The sequence below is a fragment of the Zonotrichia leucophrys genome, chromosome 1, assembly GCF_028769735.1.
Source record: "Zonotrichia leucophrys gambelii isolate GWCS_2022_RI chromosome 1, RI_Zleu_2.0, whole genome shotgun sequence".
Lineage (NCBI taxonomy): Eukaryota > Metazoa > Chordata > Aves > Passeriformes > Passerellidae > Zonotrichia > Zonotrichia leucophrys.
Window position 1 is genome coordinate 106,386,798 of NC_088169.1, and position 13,790 is coordinate 106,400,587.

Below are 13,790 nucleotides of genomic sequence, written 5' to 3' on the forward strand. Positions count from 1 at the left end.
AGATATAAACAGGCTTGCTGGTACCATAGACTTTTGCGTATGCAAGGATGTAGGGGGATAGAATATAAGAAAATAAAGATAGTGTAGAGAGTAACCTTACCCCTAAGGAGTTGCAGCTGGGCCAATTATCAAAGATCAGGAACAGGCCTGACTTTAACAGGCCACAGCTGTGAGCAATGAGAAGAAGAGTGCTGTAAAAGAGTGGGGTGGCTGAGTGAGCAGGAGTCAGTGGCTGCTTTGTGAAGAAGAAATAGTTGGTGCTGTGAGGAGCTGCCCACGAAGAACACCAAGAAGGTGTGGAACTTTTGTGATAGGAGACAACAGTGTGGAGCTCTTGTGATCAGATGACAACACAAAGAAGGTCAGAGTCTTGTCTCAGGGTTGTAAAAATGTATCTACTTTATAATTTGTATTAGAAAAAAATTAGTCTGTCCTTACACTTTCATTAGACATCAGCATTCAAAATATTTATAGGATATTTTGTGGGTTTGGTGATCTTTTATCAGTATTTTGGGGGTTGATTTCCCCCCTTTCTCCCTTTTTCCTTTGCAAACTTTTAATGTACCTGCTAGAACTCCTGTATTATGTTGCCATTTCAGAGAGATCCAGCTGATATGTGAGGCTGGCTGTATTAGCAATGGCCAGAGAAGCCATTTATCCCTTCCTACTATCTATGATATTTCATAGGTGCTGTGTGGAGAGGGAAACTGTTCTTTAAATATTGTTTAGTGGCCAAATTCTATTTCACCTGCAATGGTAACTTCCACTTTTATGAGGCAAGTGACGATCCCATGATTTGCCAGGAAGCTGGTAATTTTTTTTTTTTGTTATTTGCTAGAGATTTATGAAGTGTATGCTTGCATAGAATAAATACTTTTAAAATATATAGTTTGTAGAGCAACTTATAAACTAACTCTACTAAAAAGGATACTTGAGTCTACATAGTTGATGTACTCAGTGATTGAAACAAGACAAAAGCCTATAAAATAATCCAGGCAATAACAGAAACAAAGCAAAATACATGAAAGTTGTTGCCACCCACAAATCAAATTCTGCAAAGCCTATGGATTTTAATGAAATGTGCCATTTAGATGGCAACAAATCTCTGGAAATGCAGCTGAAAGCCTCCCAGCTCTTCATGCCAACACTGCTTCAGCAGAAGTCTCATCTAAAACAAACTTTAGACTTTGTTAGAGTCCTTTACGTGACAGATTTATCCATGTTCCCTGATTTCCTGCCAACTGACTGCACCTGGTTCACTCTAAATTAGTTGCTGTTAATTGTCAATAAATGTGTCTTCTTTCCATTTTCTCTTGGCTGTGAAGCTGGTGATTCTCATGGCTATTTATTGGTTAGATTTACCCATGCAGGTTTAGAGGAGAGAAAAAAAGAGTAAAATAGAATGTAGTGGTAGCTGTTTTAGTTTTTCCCCCCCAATATGTGTTTTAGTGCAGGATATGTGTGAGCACAGCTGCATTGAGGTTGAGATGTTATTTGATTCAGCTGACTCTTGGTTGGATGGGCTATAAAGGGTGTGGGGGAGGAGCTGGGCTTTTTTTCTGCTTGTGTAGGGAGAATTGTTGGATTAGAAGGAGTAGGGTGAAGAAAGATTTACAGGTAATTATTTATTTCCCTCTTAGTCAAGTGTATATTTTTTTTCTCTTATAGTGACTTTGGAGGGTAATATAAAAAATAGGTTATTCTCTGTGGAGTTAGAGTAATTAATAATTTTTTTTTGTGCCTTTGAGAGGATGTGATTTGTGTATCTCTTGGCTTTCCTTCAGCAGGCCTTGCAACAACAAAAACTTGCTTTAAAAAATTATTTTTTGTCTAATTCTAATTTTTGTTCACCTCTTTACAATTAACTAAAGGAAGGGTGAAAAAAGAGGACTTTTTCCTGCCTTCTGCCCCTCTAGACCTGTTGCACCTGCTCTTCCTGTTGATTTGGCATATTGATGGCTTGCTTCTGTCCTTGGTCATTTTATTCCTGTACCTGAGGGACTGAAGCAGCACTAGTGTAAACCCAGATGCTGTAAAGGTTAATTACAGACTTGCTAGTTAAGCTTTCTTACTGTAATGTACTTCTCTGTTAGAAGAGGTGTTCTTTAATTTAAAAGTGTGTTTGTCTGAGATAAACCTGTTTGCCTGCACCTGTGTGAAAAGTGAGACTCAGGAATCAGAGGGGATTAATGGATTTGAATCTGGGGCTGTTTTCTGCTTCTATAATGAAAACCTCCTGTTGAATTTTCCTTGGGAAATGGAAGCTCTAGTTTGAACTTGCAATTACACATTTGTCAGTTGCTGTTCTTTGCTTCATTCCCTCCACTAATTATCTCATGGGAGACAAGAAATATGACAGGAATAATATCTTTAAGGCTTAGATTCCCTCCCTCTCCTTGGAGTTTTCTGCTGTTGTGAAGTGTGCAGCTTTCACCCAGCCCCTGCAGCCTATTCTGCGTAACTTTTTCTTTTTGAGATGGTTCGTGTGTTGTGAAGAAAGTGGATCTTGGATCCAAAATAAAACCTTACAGTTTTTGCTCTTTTGTTCTTAATTGGAATACTATAGATACAATGTCTAGAGCTCCCTCTAGTAAGGTTGCTGTTTTTCTCTCTGCTAGTTATGGACATTGCAGCCAAAAAGCTTTGTTAAAAGTTAAATGTTTCCTGGTGAGGTTCTGATATAATCACAGAGTTGTTTGTGTTGGAAGAGACCCTAAAGATCATTTGGTTCCAACATCTCCGTGCCATGGGCAGGGACACTTTCCACCAAACCAGGTTGCTCAGAGCCCCATCCAACCTGGCCTTGGACACTCCCAGGGATGGAGCAGCCACAGCTTTCCTGGGCAACCTGTGCCAGGGTCTCACAAGCCTCAAAGTGAGGAATTTATTCCTGATATCTCATCTCAACCTACTCTCTTACAGTCTGAAGCCATTCCCCCTTGTTCTATCCCTATGTGCCCTTGGAAAAAGCCTTTGGATATATTAATGTTTTCTGAGCTGTAATATTTATATTACAGCTAGCAGGGCTGTAGATAGAAATGCCAGCTTTTTGTGCAACTCTAGCTTTCTGTAGACACAGTCAAAACAAAAATTATCTTGGACATTTTAATTAATTGTAAAGTAGGTAAATAACTAATTGAATACCATCTGTTTGCTTGGGCTGAGCATCAAGAATGTGTCTGTTAGTTTGAGGAAGGAATATTCATGAAGCAGAACATCTCATTTCCAAGACACTGATTTTACAAAACTGTTTCTTTGACCTTGCTGTGCGAATGTGAGTATATTTCAGGACGTTTATTTGTATTTATTGTTCTACATTTTTGCTTTGGAATTACCATTTTCAGTTGTTTGCTTCTCCTTTCTTGTGGGGGTTAAATAGTCCAAAAAAAGGCAAGGCCAAAACAAACAAAGCTTTTTAACATCTCTTTCTCTCTTCCCTCCCTATGCCTGAGAGGGGACAGAGAGGAGCTGTGTGCGCTGGCTGGGTAAGGCACTGCTTTGCTGAAACAACAGCAGCTCTAGGGGACCTCAAACAAGCTCTTCACAAGAAAATCAAGGTGTTTGTGACAATGGGGAGGTTCCTCTGTTACCTTCCACCACCAGTTTTGAAGCAAAAGACAAGTTTTGTTCTGAACAGCTACAGGAGGTGCATGGGCAGATATTTTGGGATCTGGGCAGGTGGTTAGAGCACTGATTAAATGCAAAAGTGAAAGTCTGAGGGTCACAACAAACAGGAAAAATTGCCCCTTCCCTTTAACCAGTCAACCCAAACCCCCTCTTGCAGGAGCTTCCCCTGCCTGCCTTCCCTCCATAGGTGGGGCCAGGTGAGAGAGAGAGAAAATCAAGTGCAGTGTTCTACATGTCTGCTTTTGTAGCCTTCCTTAGGTTCTTATTCTGTAAATAGTGCTGGGGCTTTAAGTTGCAGAAATATTTTTCACTGGAGATTATAGATCAGAATTGAGAATTATGGAATATATTTCAGTTGAACTTTTGTTATGGATGGGGGATGCATCCATGAGTTTGGAAAATAGGTTTTTTTAAAATAAAAATTACTGCAATGGTAATATTAAAGGTATTGGCTTAATCAATATGTAAATATACCCTTCTGTTAGTTCAGTGTTTTTCCTGGATTTTTTCCCAAGTTGTTTTTGTTGTTTAATTATTCTCTTCACAAAAATATTTAGAGCTCCTTATAGGAAAAAAACACAAGAAGTTTTTATAATACCACCTTTTTAAAAGCTGCTTATTGCTGCAAGATTTCCCACCTGTTGGATAAATTTCCCAAACATTCATATAACAATTTCTGTAACAGCTGCCTATGCTTTAGACTAGAAATTAAGTTCTATTTTTTCCAGCAGTCCTGTGTAATTGGTACAGTTCTGACAAATCAGTATTTGATTAAACAGATCTTCTGAAGGAGCAGATCTGAGTCAGAGTGCTATAAGAGGAGGTGTGCTGTGGAATAATAAATAGGTGAATGATGCCCTGAGAAGCTGTGGCTGCCCAATCCCTGGAAGTGTTCAAGGCCAGGCTGGATGGAGCTCTGAGCACCCTGGAATAGTGAGAAATGTCCCTGCTTATGGCAAGGGGTCAGAAAAGAAATGAGCTTTAAAACTGCTTCCAACCCAAATAATTGTAAATTATGAAAAATGTGGTGACTGGAAGATATAGTTGGTCCCTAAAAGCCTAAAATGAGAAGCAACTGCTGACACATCTCAATGTTTTAAAATTCCAAATTAAAAAAAATCAAATTTTAAATTAATTGAGGGACTTTGCCTCTGGAAATTTTATTCTGTACAAGAAGACTTCTAAGACACTCAGTGAAGTGCTGCTTGTCCAGGTCTTTTAAGCCTGGTTGTATCTCATTTTGGGTTTTTTTGTGAAGCTCAGGCTTTCTATATGAAAGGGAAATTCAAGCATTTTCAAAGCAGCTTATTTTGATTTTCTAGTGGCCTATGAGGTGACAGTCTTGAGCAAACAGTCAGGGAGGTTCTGAATGAAAAAGCTTTTTTGCCAGTGAGTATTTATTAAAGTAGAGTTATAGATGTGTACTGAGGAAATTTATGGGAGCTTTTTGCTTTGCTTCACCCAAAGCTATATTTCCCAAGAGTTTTAACTAAAGCATTCAATAATATTTCTTTGTGTAGCATCCAATAATGCAATGGCTGGAAGACAAGGAAGTGGCAGAGTAGCAGGGAAGATGCACTGGATATTGGCAGTAATTCCCATGCTGTGGGGTCACCAGATCAGTGGACAAGGGCAAGGTAAGTGAAGATCTTTTACTGCAGTTTGCTATTGGCATGGCATTGCATGGCACTGGTTAGAGAAAAAGGCTGTGTGATCAAGGGATGAACTTCTGTGGAGAGCTGACAAGAAATAGGGATATAAAAATCAGAAGGACTTCAGTTGAAAAGTCTAATTCTGTTTGGAAAATGATGTCTTGATGCCTTCAGGGATTATCCAGAATCTGTTTTCATGTGCTCAGTGATTGAAGTGTGCCTTGAAGTGCATCTTCCCTTTGTATGTGTTGTTGGCTCTCTAGGTGTGCAGAAGTAGCTGTTTAAGAGATTATAGACATGGATACTTTGTGTTGTTTGGCTGTGATATCTGCAATATTCAGAAAGGCTTTTGTGGCCATGCTATAAATACTTTCCTTTTTTTCCCCTGTCTCACTCACTGATGGTGGTGCATAATAACAGCTCTGGGGAAGCAGACAGGCAAAAGAAAATGTCTTAGTAGGTTTTCAGTTCTGAAAAATGAAGCATTATTGCATGTTTCTGATCTGAGAGCTGCTAAAAAGAGAGGAAAAACCAGGCTATTGTACTTTTTAATATACATTTAGAATAAAAGATGTTTGTGTGTTCTGTCAAACTGGGAAAGGGGGAAAAAATGTCATTTTGAGGTGCTGACATTAAAGAGAAGTGGATAGGCATCCCTTTTTGAGGAATTCCTTCATCAGGCCTTCAGGACATACATGTTACAGGCAGGCTGATTTCCACATCCTTAATTTACTCCTCAAGTGTGGAAAATGCTGAATGTTTTTTGCTAGAGCCTCTCTGTTCTCTATTACTCCAGTCTCTGACTACAAGCATGGGGCTGGTCAGTGTGTGGTCCATTTCCAGAGGCGTTTTTGGGCTGCAGAAAGAGTTCTTGGCTGTTGGAAGGATAATGGTGTTCATTCGTTCTTGGTGCAGTTTTAGAGGTTGGAATTGGATGGCAACTGTGCACTGCAGTTGCTGGAAACTTCTGTGGCATTTCTGTGTGTTGCCTCCACAGATCCTAAAAGCCAACCTGTGTAGGACTTTAGGAGGAAAGTGTTTTGAAAGTGTCATGAGTGTTTTGCAGGTAGCAGCCAGCTTTTCTGTGATATAAATTGTGTTTGTACAAGAAGGGGTGTTGCTTTTCTCAAGTGTCCATTTTGACATTGTAGTCACTGAACTGGAAAACCAGATATATTTGAGGACTGGCTATTTTGTGGTATTGTGCTAAAATGTGATGGAAATGGTAAATTTTTCAGTTTTATGAAATCCTGGTCAATGGCATTGGAAAGAAACACAGCTACAACATCTGGAAAGAGTTTGTTTTCCAAGTGGGTGATGTGAGGGCACCTGTGCTGTGACATATTCTTTATGTGGTTCTAAACCCTCTCTGATAACAAGTCTTGATCTGTGAGCTGACCTTTAGTCATGTAGTTCTATGTGTTTCTGTTTTCTAATAATTATTGAATTGTAACTACCTAATAACTACCAAATTGTAGAAAAATGAAACTACTATGACAAAACAGTCTAGAATGCAAAATGTCTTCCTAAAATTAGGAAAAGGATTATGGACCATGATCATGTTATTTTGCTTTGATTTTAAATAACTTTAAGTTGTAATGCAGCTTTTGAATATTAAGTACCTCTAAGTAAGTCTAGTATAAAAAAAGTGGCTGTGTTTCAGTCTTTGTAGACTTTGTACTCTGGTAGAAGTGTAGTGTAGACTTTTGAGCATGCATGTACAGCAACTGCTGTGCATTGCTTGAACCCTCACTTGAGAAATGTGAACTTTTAATGGCAATGGAGTAGTAAATTATAAACAAGGAACACATTTTTTGGTATAATTACATGCACAAGGTATTTAAAAATTGCAAAACCTGGGTTTCTGGACATATCTGTAATTTTGATTTCTGTTAACACTTTATTTTTCTAAAGTAAAAAGTAAAGCCCTTTGGGCATGCTTTGCAGGAGCCTGAGAAATATAATTTCTGATTAACTTGAGTAACATTCATATTAATTATAAATTTTTGTTATTTGGAGACTATCAGGACAATAAAATTTAGAAATAATGATTCTGTATCTGGGCATAGAACCAAAAGTGTTTAAAAGCCATATGGCTGCATTTAAAGAAAACAGCTTCTGAGTCACATAACTTCAGTGTGAGTGGGTTGCTATGGAAGTTAGAAAGAAATCAACATTTGTTCCACTTCCATTTCCAATCAGAATAGTAAACTTAAATTGAAAATCCTTTGTTTTCCAACAGCTCTTTTTATCTGTCTCTTTTTACACATTAACCCATCCCAAGAATTATCTGGTTTTTGAAGTCCATGGGGCTGCATCTTCCTCTATTCATGTGTAGCTTAGGACTAAACACTTCAGTCCATCCAGTGTAAGTGTCCAGTAGAGACTGGAGTAAGGATGAAACTGTTTTAATTTATTTTGCACTCTACCACAACAGACATATGTGTAGTTTTTAGTGTTTTGCATCCATTCTGCTTTTCTCACATACCTGAATATTGCAGGTTTACTCCTCAGTCTTCAGAGGAGTAAATGTGTCTTGGCCTGTTTTTTGTATACATAAGTAAATTGAGAAGAATACTTATCTCTAACATTGAGCCCTGAGTAATTTGAAGAGTATTTTGAAACAGACTTGTTTTTCTTGGTAAACTTAGAAATCCTATATCTGGAAGTCTGAAGTTACTTGAACAATAAGCAGGCAATTACTGTTCAGTGATACCCACAAATAGTGTTAGTATTGATATTTAAGACAGAAGATGAACAAGGAGTCCTGGAATCTAATAATGTTCAGACTTGTAAAAGAAGGGAATGTTGCTTAATACCTGGAATTTCACTGCTGTGGAGATGAAGAAGGTGCTCTCTTTGAAGCTCTAGAGATGCTGGATAAAACAGTGTCTGCTCTCTGAAGTACACAGCAGCAGTGCTGCTGTTCTTGGAGGCATCCTTCCTGCCCAAGATGTGCCTTTTTCAAATCCTTTTTTTTTACAGAGCTGTCAGGGTGCAGTGTTGACAGGTCGTTTTATTTAATGATCAAGCACAAAGGCTCTGCAATGTGCCACAGCCAAGAGGCTTCAGAGCTCAAACAATGTGCTAGAAAGCAGTGGGTGTTGCTGGCTGGCCAGGCTCTGACCCCCCTGCCTGCAGGAACTTTGTTTTTTCCCCCAACACAAGCCTAAAGGGGGAAAAGCACTTTAACTTTTGAATTGAAATAGTATTGTGTGTAAGTATGTAATGCTTTTGGTTTCTTTTTTGCATTTTGGGACTTTAACTGATGATAAAGCAGGCAGCAGCATTATGGCTAACTTGGAATATACAGGAGTAAATATCAGTGTGCCTTCAGAAATACAGAAAAGTGAGTTTTTGCTGGACTTCAGTCATAAGGTGAGTGCTTATAGCTGAGGACAAGCGTTCAAACTGCCACAATTTCACCTTCTTTTGTCTGTGCTGCTGACAAAGCCCAAATACACTCCTCAAAATATACTCCAAAAAATACAAAGTCTTCACTCAGTCCTGAGATTACTGTGGTTTGTAAACAGTGGGAAGGAAGGCAGATTGAGAATACCTAAGATTTCTTCCCAAACCCATCCTTAGTGATGTGTTTTGACTATGAAGACTGCGCTGTGGTGTCTATTTCCATCTACTGCCCTTTGCTGTGGGCTAGAGCAGCTGTGTGTCAGTGCCTTTCTCTAGCTCTGCTGTCTCTCTGACAAGGAAAATTATTTTGTGTATATGGAGTGTATGTGTGTACATGTACAGTTTTATGGTACTAAATGACTGGCAGTGATTTTGGCTTTAAAAAATGTAAAACTCTGAGAAATAACTGTGTGTAGAAATCAAGAGTCTTGATTCCCAATTTCACAGTTCAGCTAATCCTGAAATGGTACATGGGCGCTGTGGTGCCATGATTTGCATTCAGCATTGCCAAATCTATCAAGTGCATGTGTGTAGCCTGGCTTGGGACCCCCTGTGGGAAGAGGAGCAGCCCCATGGTGACATGGAGTGGGATCCAGGTGGCACTGCTGCCTCAGGGGTGCTGCCCACGCCAGCCTTGTGCACATCCAGCTCCCAGGTCACCCAGCCCATCCAGAGCCTGTTGAGATCTGTTCTGGGTGTCTGATGTCAGTTGACTTGCAGGTTTTTGGTATTATTATAACTTCTGCTAGCTGAAAATCAGTCCTCTTGCATCAGTCTTTCAAACTCACCTTTCTATAAATGAATGTGCAAAGCTGCAGGTAATGTATTAATTGCAAGACCTGTGCTTGGTTCCAAATCTAGATTAAACCCAGGTGACAAGATTAAGCAGTCTTTGCTTGTGCACTACCACCTGTTATAAATTCAGATGATACAGTAATAATTTTATAGGGCAACCAAAGCTCTCAAGGCTTTGGTTGTTGTTGTGTTACTCCTTCTGTTATTCCTTCTGTCTTGGTGCTTCCTCACTGTGGAATTCTAGTGGATATTTGAGTTAAGTGATAAAGAAGATAAGTAATCATGGGGCTAGACCTGTGTCTGTATCCTCACTGTAGGTGTGTGAAGGCACTTAGAGACATTTGAGTGAGTTTTTGGAAACAACAAACCCAAAACATTTGGTTTTGAGGCCAAGGTGTACTCTGCTGGAAATGTGTGTGAATGATGCATCTAAAACTCATGTTCTCACTGCTGTCTCTAAATTGGATGCTGTAGGTGGAAAGGTGGTTTGTATATACACCTATTCATGAAAAAGATAAAAATGGAACTGCAAAATCTTGTTTTTGGTTTAGCAGCCTGTATTGAAACTTCAGTGAAAGAATCATCAGCCTTAATGCAAAGTGATTGCTGCTTCTCTCATGATCATGTTTCCAAATACATTTGAAAGCACAATATCAGCATGTACCTTTACCCTATCAAAGTACCAGTAGTTTTTTTATAGCAATTGAACAAGATTTAGTACTTAACCTTTCTCTCTTACGCATTATGCAGCTTTGCTAATGGATAGCAACACTTGTATTTTGAAGGGAGGATTTGTTTTGTTTTTAATGGAATGGTTAATAATAGCCACTTTAAAATTGGCAAGTAGCTTTAAAAAAAGGGGAAAAAAGGGCTGTTAACCAATAATATATTACATTTTTAAAAAAGAGATCTTAATTTGTCGAGGCAGCACCTTTTGCAGACACTCTTGATGGAAAAGAAATTAGGAGAGTCTTTAAGGTATTCTCACTTCAGGTACTGGCTAATGGAAAGGTGAAATCTGAAAAAAGGCAGCTGCACATCCCACCTTGTAATGCAGCTGAGCTTCTGCATGAGCTGTGGAATTTCAATTTGATCACAAAGCATTTTTTGCTTTCAATCAATTATATTTCCATTTGTCATAAATCCTTTTTCCAGGCAAAGACACTGCACAGTTAATGCAACCTACAAATACTGTGTTTTTTCTTTAGAATTCATCTTCATAGAATTTGACAAAAAGTACAATTTATTAAGCATGCAGACATTGCTCTTTGTGGCCAATAATAAGAACACACTTCATGTCTTGCCTATTTCAGATAGATCCAAGGTAACTCAAACAGCAAACAATTAAATATAAGACATCATCATTATCGAGTCTACTACAATGTAATTTTCAAATCATGCAACAAAAGGTAAAACTATTTTTAGCTTTTGAGGATATAACTTGAGCAGAATAGCCATTACTAATGAGGAAGTAGAAAATTTGTGGTGAGAGTGCTAAGTAGTTGAGGAAAAAAGGGTTCTTATTACTGAAGTGACAAAAACCCATGAAATTTTTGTATAAAGTGATAAAGCAATAAAAAGAGCTTGAGAATTCTCATGCAAAATGTGAACTCTCTAAGAATAAATTTAGGTTTTCCTCATAATAATCTGCATGAACTTGCACAAGATTTGCAAGACTCTCTCGTGACCTGAAAAGTATTTCTTTTCTGTGGACTGTGTTTTCTGTTGCTGTTTTCCTCCAGGATTGTTAGTCTGCACCTGAGGTGAAAAACCAGGTTTTACTGAAAAGGTTCTATGGGGAGCAGGAAAATAATTGCTCCATACTGGGGAGCAATGCATAGGAAATTAGAGCTGGCTCAGGAGGTGAATGCAATACCTAATAACAAAAGGCCTCCTGTTCCATGCAAAAAGAGCACAAGTAACACTGCTAGCCTTCAGTTTTCATAGCTTAACCAACGAAAAATCAGTGAAAAGGATGAGAGCGGGTACTGTGTAGTTTTGCCTTCCTAGTAGAACTTTTGTTGCAAAATTTGTTATATTACATGAAAAATTAAGAGACACTGAGACAATGTTAAATGCTTGAATTAATGGCCTAATGCTACTCAAGATGTAGGATTTTTTTTCTAACATCATGCTGTTTATTGGGCCATAAATAGATATATAGGAAGAATGTTTTTGAGATGAGGTGCATGCTTTATGTGATTCTGTTTTAAGTAGAAGATTCAGCATTTGCAATTTGCAACAGGTTAAATTCTCAACAAACTTTCCAGGAAGCTTTAGCATTGAATAATGAGAACTTTCTAATGAATGTGTGTGTAATTGAGAACCTCAGATGTCATCACCTGGAAACAAGCTTGGATGATGCAGACAATTGGTGGTGCTGCTGTGGCAAGGTGTTGTTGTTTTGTTCCAGGTGGTTTAGGACTCCCTTCCCATTGTGTAGGAATTAATCATTTTCCTGGCACTAACCTGAAACCCAATGTTTATTTTCCTTGCCAAAAAGCAAACTTGCTGATTAGATGACAGGATATGAATAAAACCACCACTTCCTACAATTTAAAAAGTTTCATTTGATATAATTTAAAGTCTTTCATTTTGGAAAATATGGTGTTCTTGATGTTTTAACAGAATGTATGAGGCTTCAAAAATGTTCTTGGCAGTCATTGTGGTAGTAGACTTCATGAAAAATAATAAAAATTGGCAGTAAGGAGAATGATACAATGCATGTAATATAAAACACTTTATCCTGGAACGTGTACAAGTACTAAGTGTCCTAATGTATATTTATTGAGATAGAGCTTGAAGCTTTATTTATGTTGGATTTTAAATGAAAGTATTTCAGTATTGAGTTGTCTTTGTTAATTTATTTTATCCACTTCTTTGTAAAAATTACCATAACCATGAACTATCAGAGCTTGGTGACTTGAACTTAACCATTAAAAGGATATTGCAGGAAACTCATAGTTCAAACAGGTTTTTTTTTTGGTATCTTGGGCTGAAATATATTTTCTTTTAATCAAGGTTTCTTTTACTGTTCAGTCTTTGTTTGGGCTTCATCTCTTTGAAAAACAAAATTAAAAAGACAAAACAGACAAACAAACCCAACAGCAAAGCCATTTTAGCCTTTCTAAAAACAGATCCCTCTATGAATAAGCGCTGTGAAAGCTTTATTGGATGAGGATGCCAAGTCTGGGTTCCAGCATTAATAGTTATTTTCCTATTAATTCAGCCTTTTCTCATCCTTCAGCTCCTGTGTCATATTTGGGAACAGATACTTATTTTTTTCCTGCTGCCACTTGCTGTTCTGTGTTTAGATCCTCACTTCTTCAGGAGAAATAAATCACCATAAAGGTTTTGGAATGGCAAATCTTAATTGGAAGAAAGGCAGTAAAAGTCCTCTCAGGTTGGCTTTACTATTGGGACACCAATTCTCAACTTCCAAAGGAAAAAAAATAAAAAATCTGTGGAAAACTGTCAAGATGTGCCAGAACAAGTTATGGTCAGTAGCTACTGAATCCTGTGAGGACAGAGAAAGGGGCAGGGGGAGGTGGCATCCTTGGCATGCAGAGTGAAGCAAAGATAAAAGCTCATCAATAACTCTTCTAGCTCTGCTCTGGAGAAACTTGGGAGCACCCCAAGAGCATTTACCTGCAGATCTGTAGGAATATCAAGGCACAGTGTCCTATGCAGTGCCTTGCATGTGAATCACTTAATTGCAATTTGTGCCTACAACTAAGGAGGCCATTTCAATGCTCACTCTGGAGGTGAATTATCTGGGGGTCTTAAATCTTTCTGTACCTCAACACCAATTCTGGAATCCATCCAGTGAGGGCTGTCTAAGAAATATTTTTTAAAAAAAGAAAATTGTTTGGTTATACTTATTGGGTGACATTTTATTAAAGTGAGGAACTTCTCATTAACACTCAGTTCACGGAAAGTGGTCTTCAAAGAATTATCTCATGTTTTAGATGAAAGTGTTCAGTGACTTGCAATTTCAGAACAGTTTTTCATTCACAGTTTAAAAATTGCTAGCAAATGCACAATTAATTACATAACAATTTAACTTTGACAGCTCATTTCTGGATCAGACAAAATAAGTCACAGCTTTTTCATCTTGCTAAATGATGTTTCATTGCTTGGTGACTATGCTTCATAGTTGTAGGGTCATATGATTAAAAATACATGGGGAAGAATGTTGTTTCCATTATTCTAATAGGTAGTAGAAAATTCAGATTATTTCTTAGCTGTTTAGACCTGTCTAAATGTGAAAATGAATATTTTTAATTTTCTCAGTCCGTGTTAAAA

At 38.0% G+C, this 13,790-nt stretch overlaps 1 protein-coding gene across 1 annotated transcript in view; it reads left to right on the forward strand.

Moving 5' to 3' along the window:
• ROBO2 (roundabout guidance receptor 2) overlaps nt 1-13,790 on the forward strand; it is a 1,045,391-nt gene that overhangs the window by 19,940 nt on the left and 1,011,661 nt on the right. Inside the window, exon 3 of the mRNA XM_064726845.1 lies at nt 5,148-5,264. Coding sequence (XP_064582915.1) covers nt 5,162-5,264 — 103 coding nt within the window. The 5' untranslated portion in view covers nt 5,148-5,161. The remainder of the gene's footprint in view (nt 1-5,147; nt 5,265-13,790) is intronic.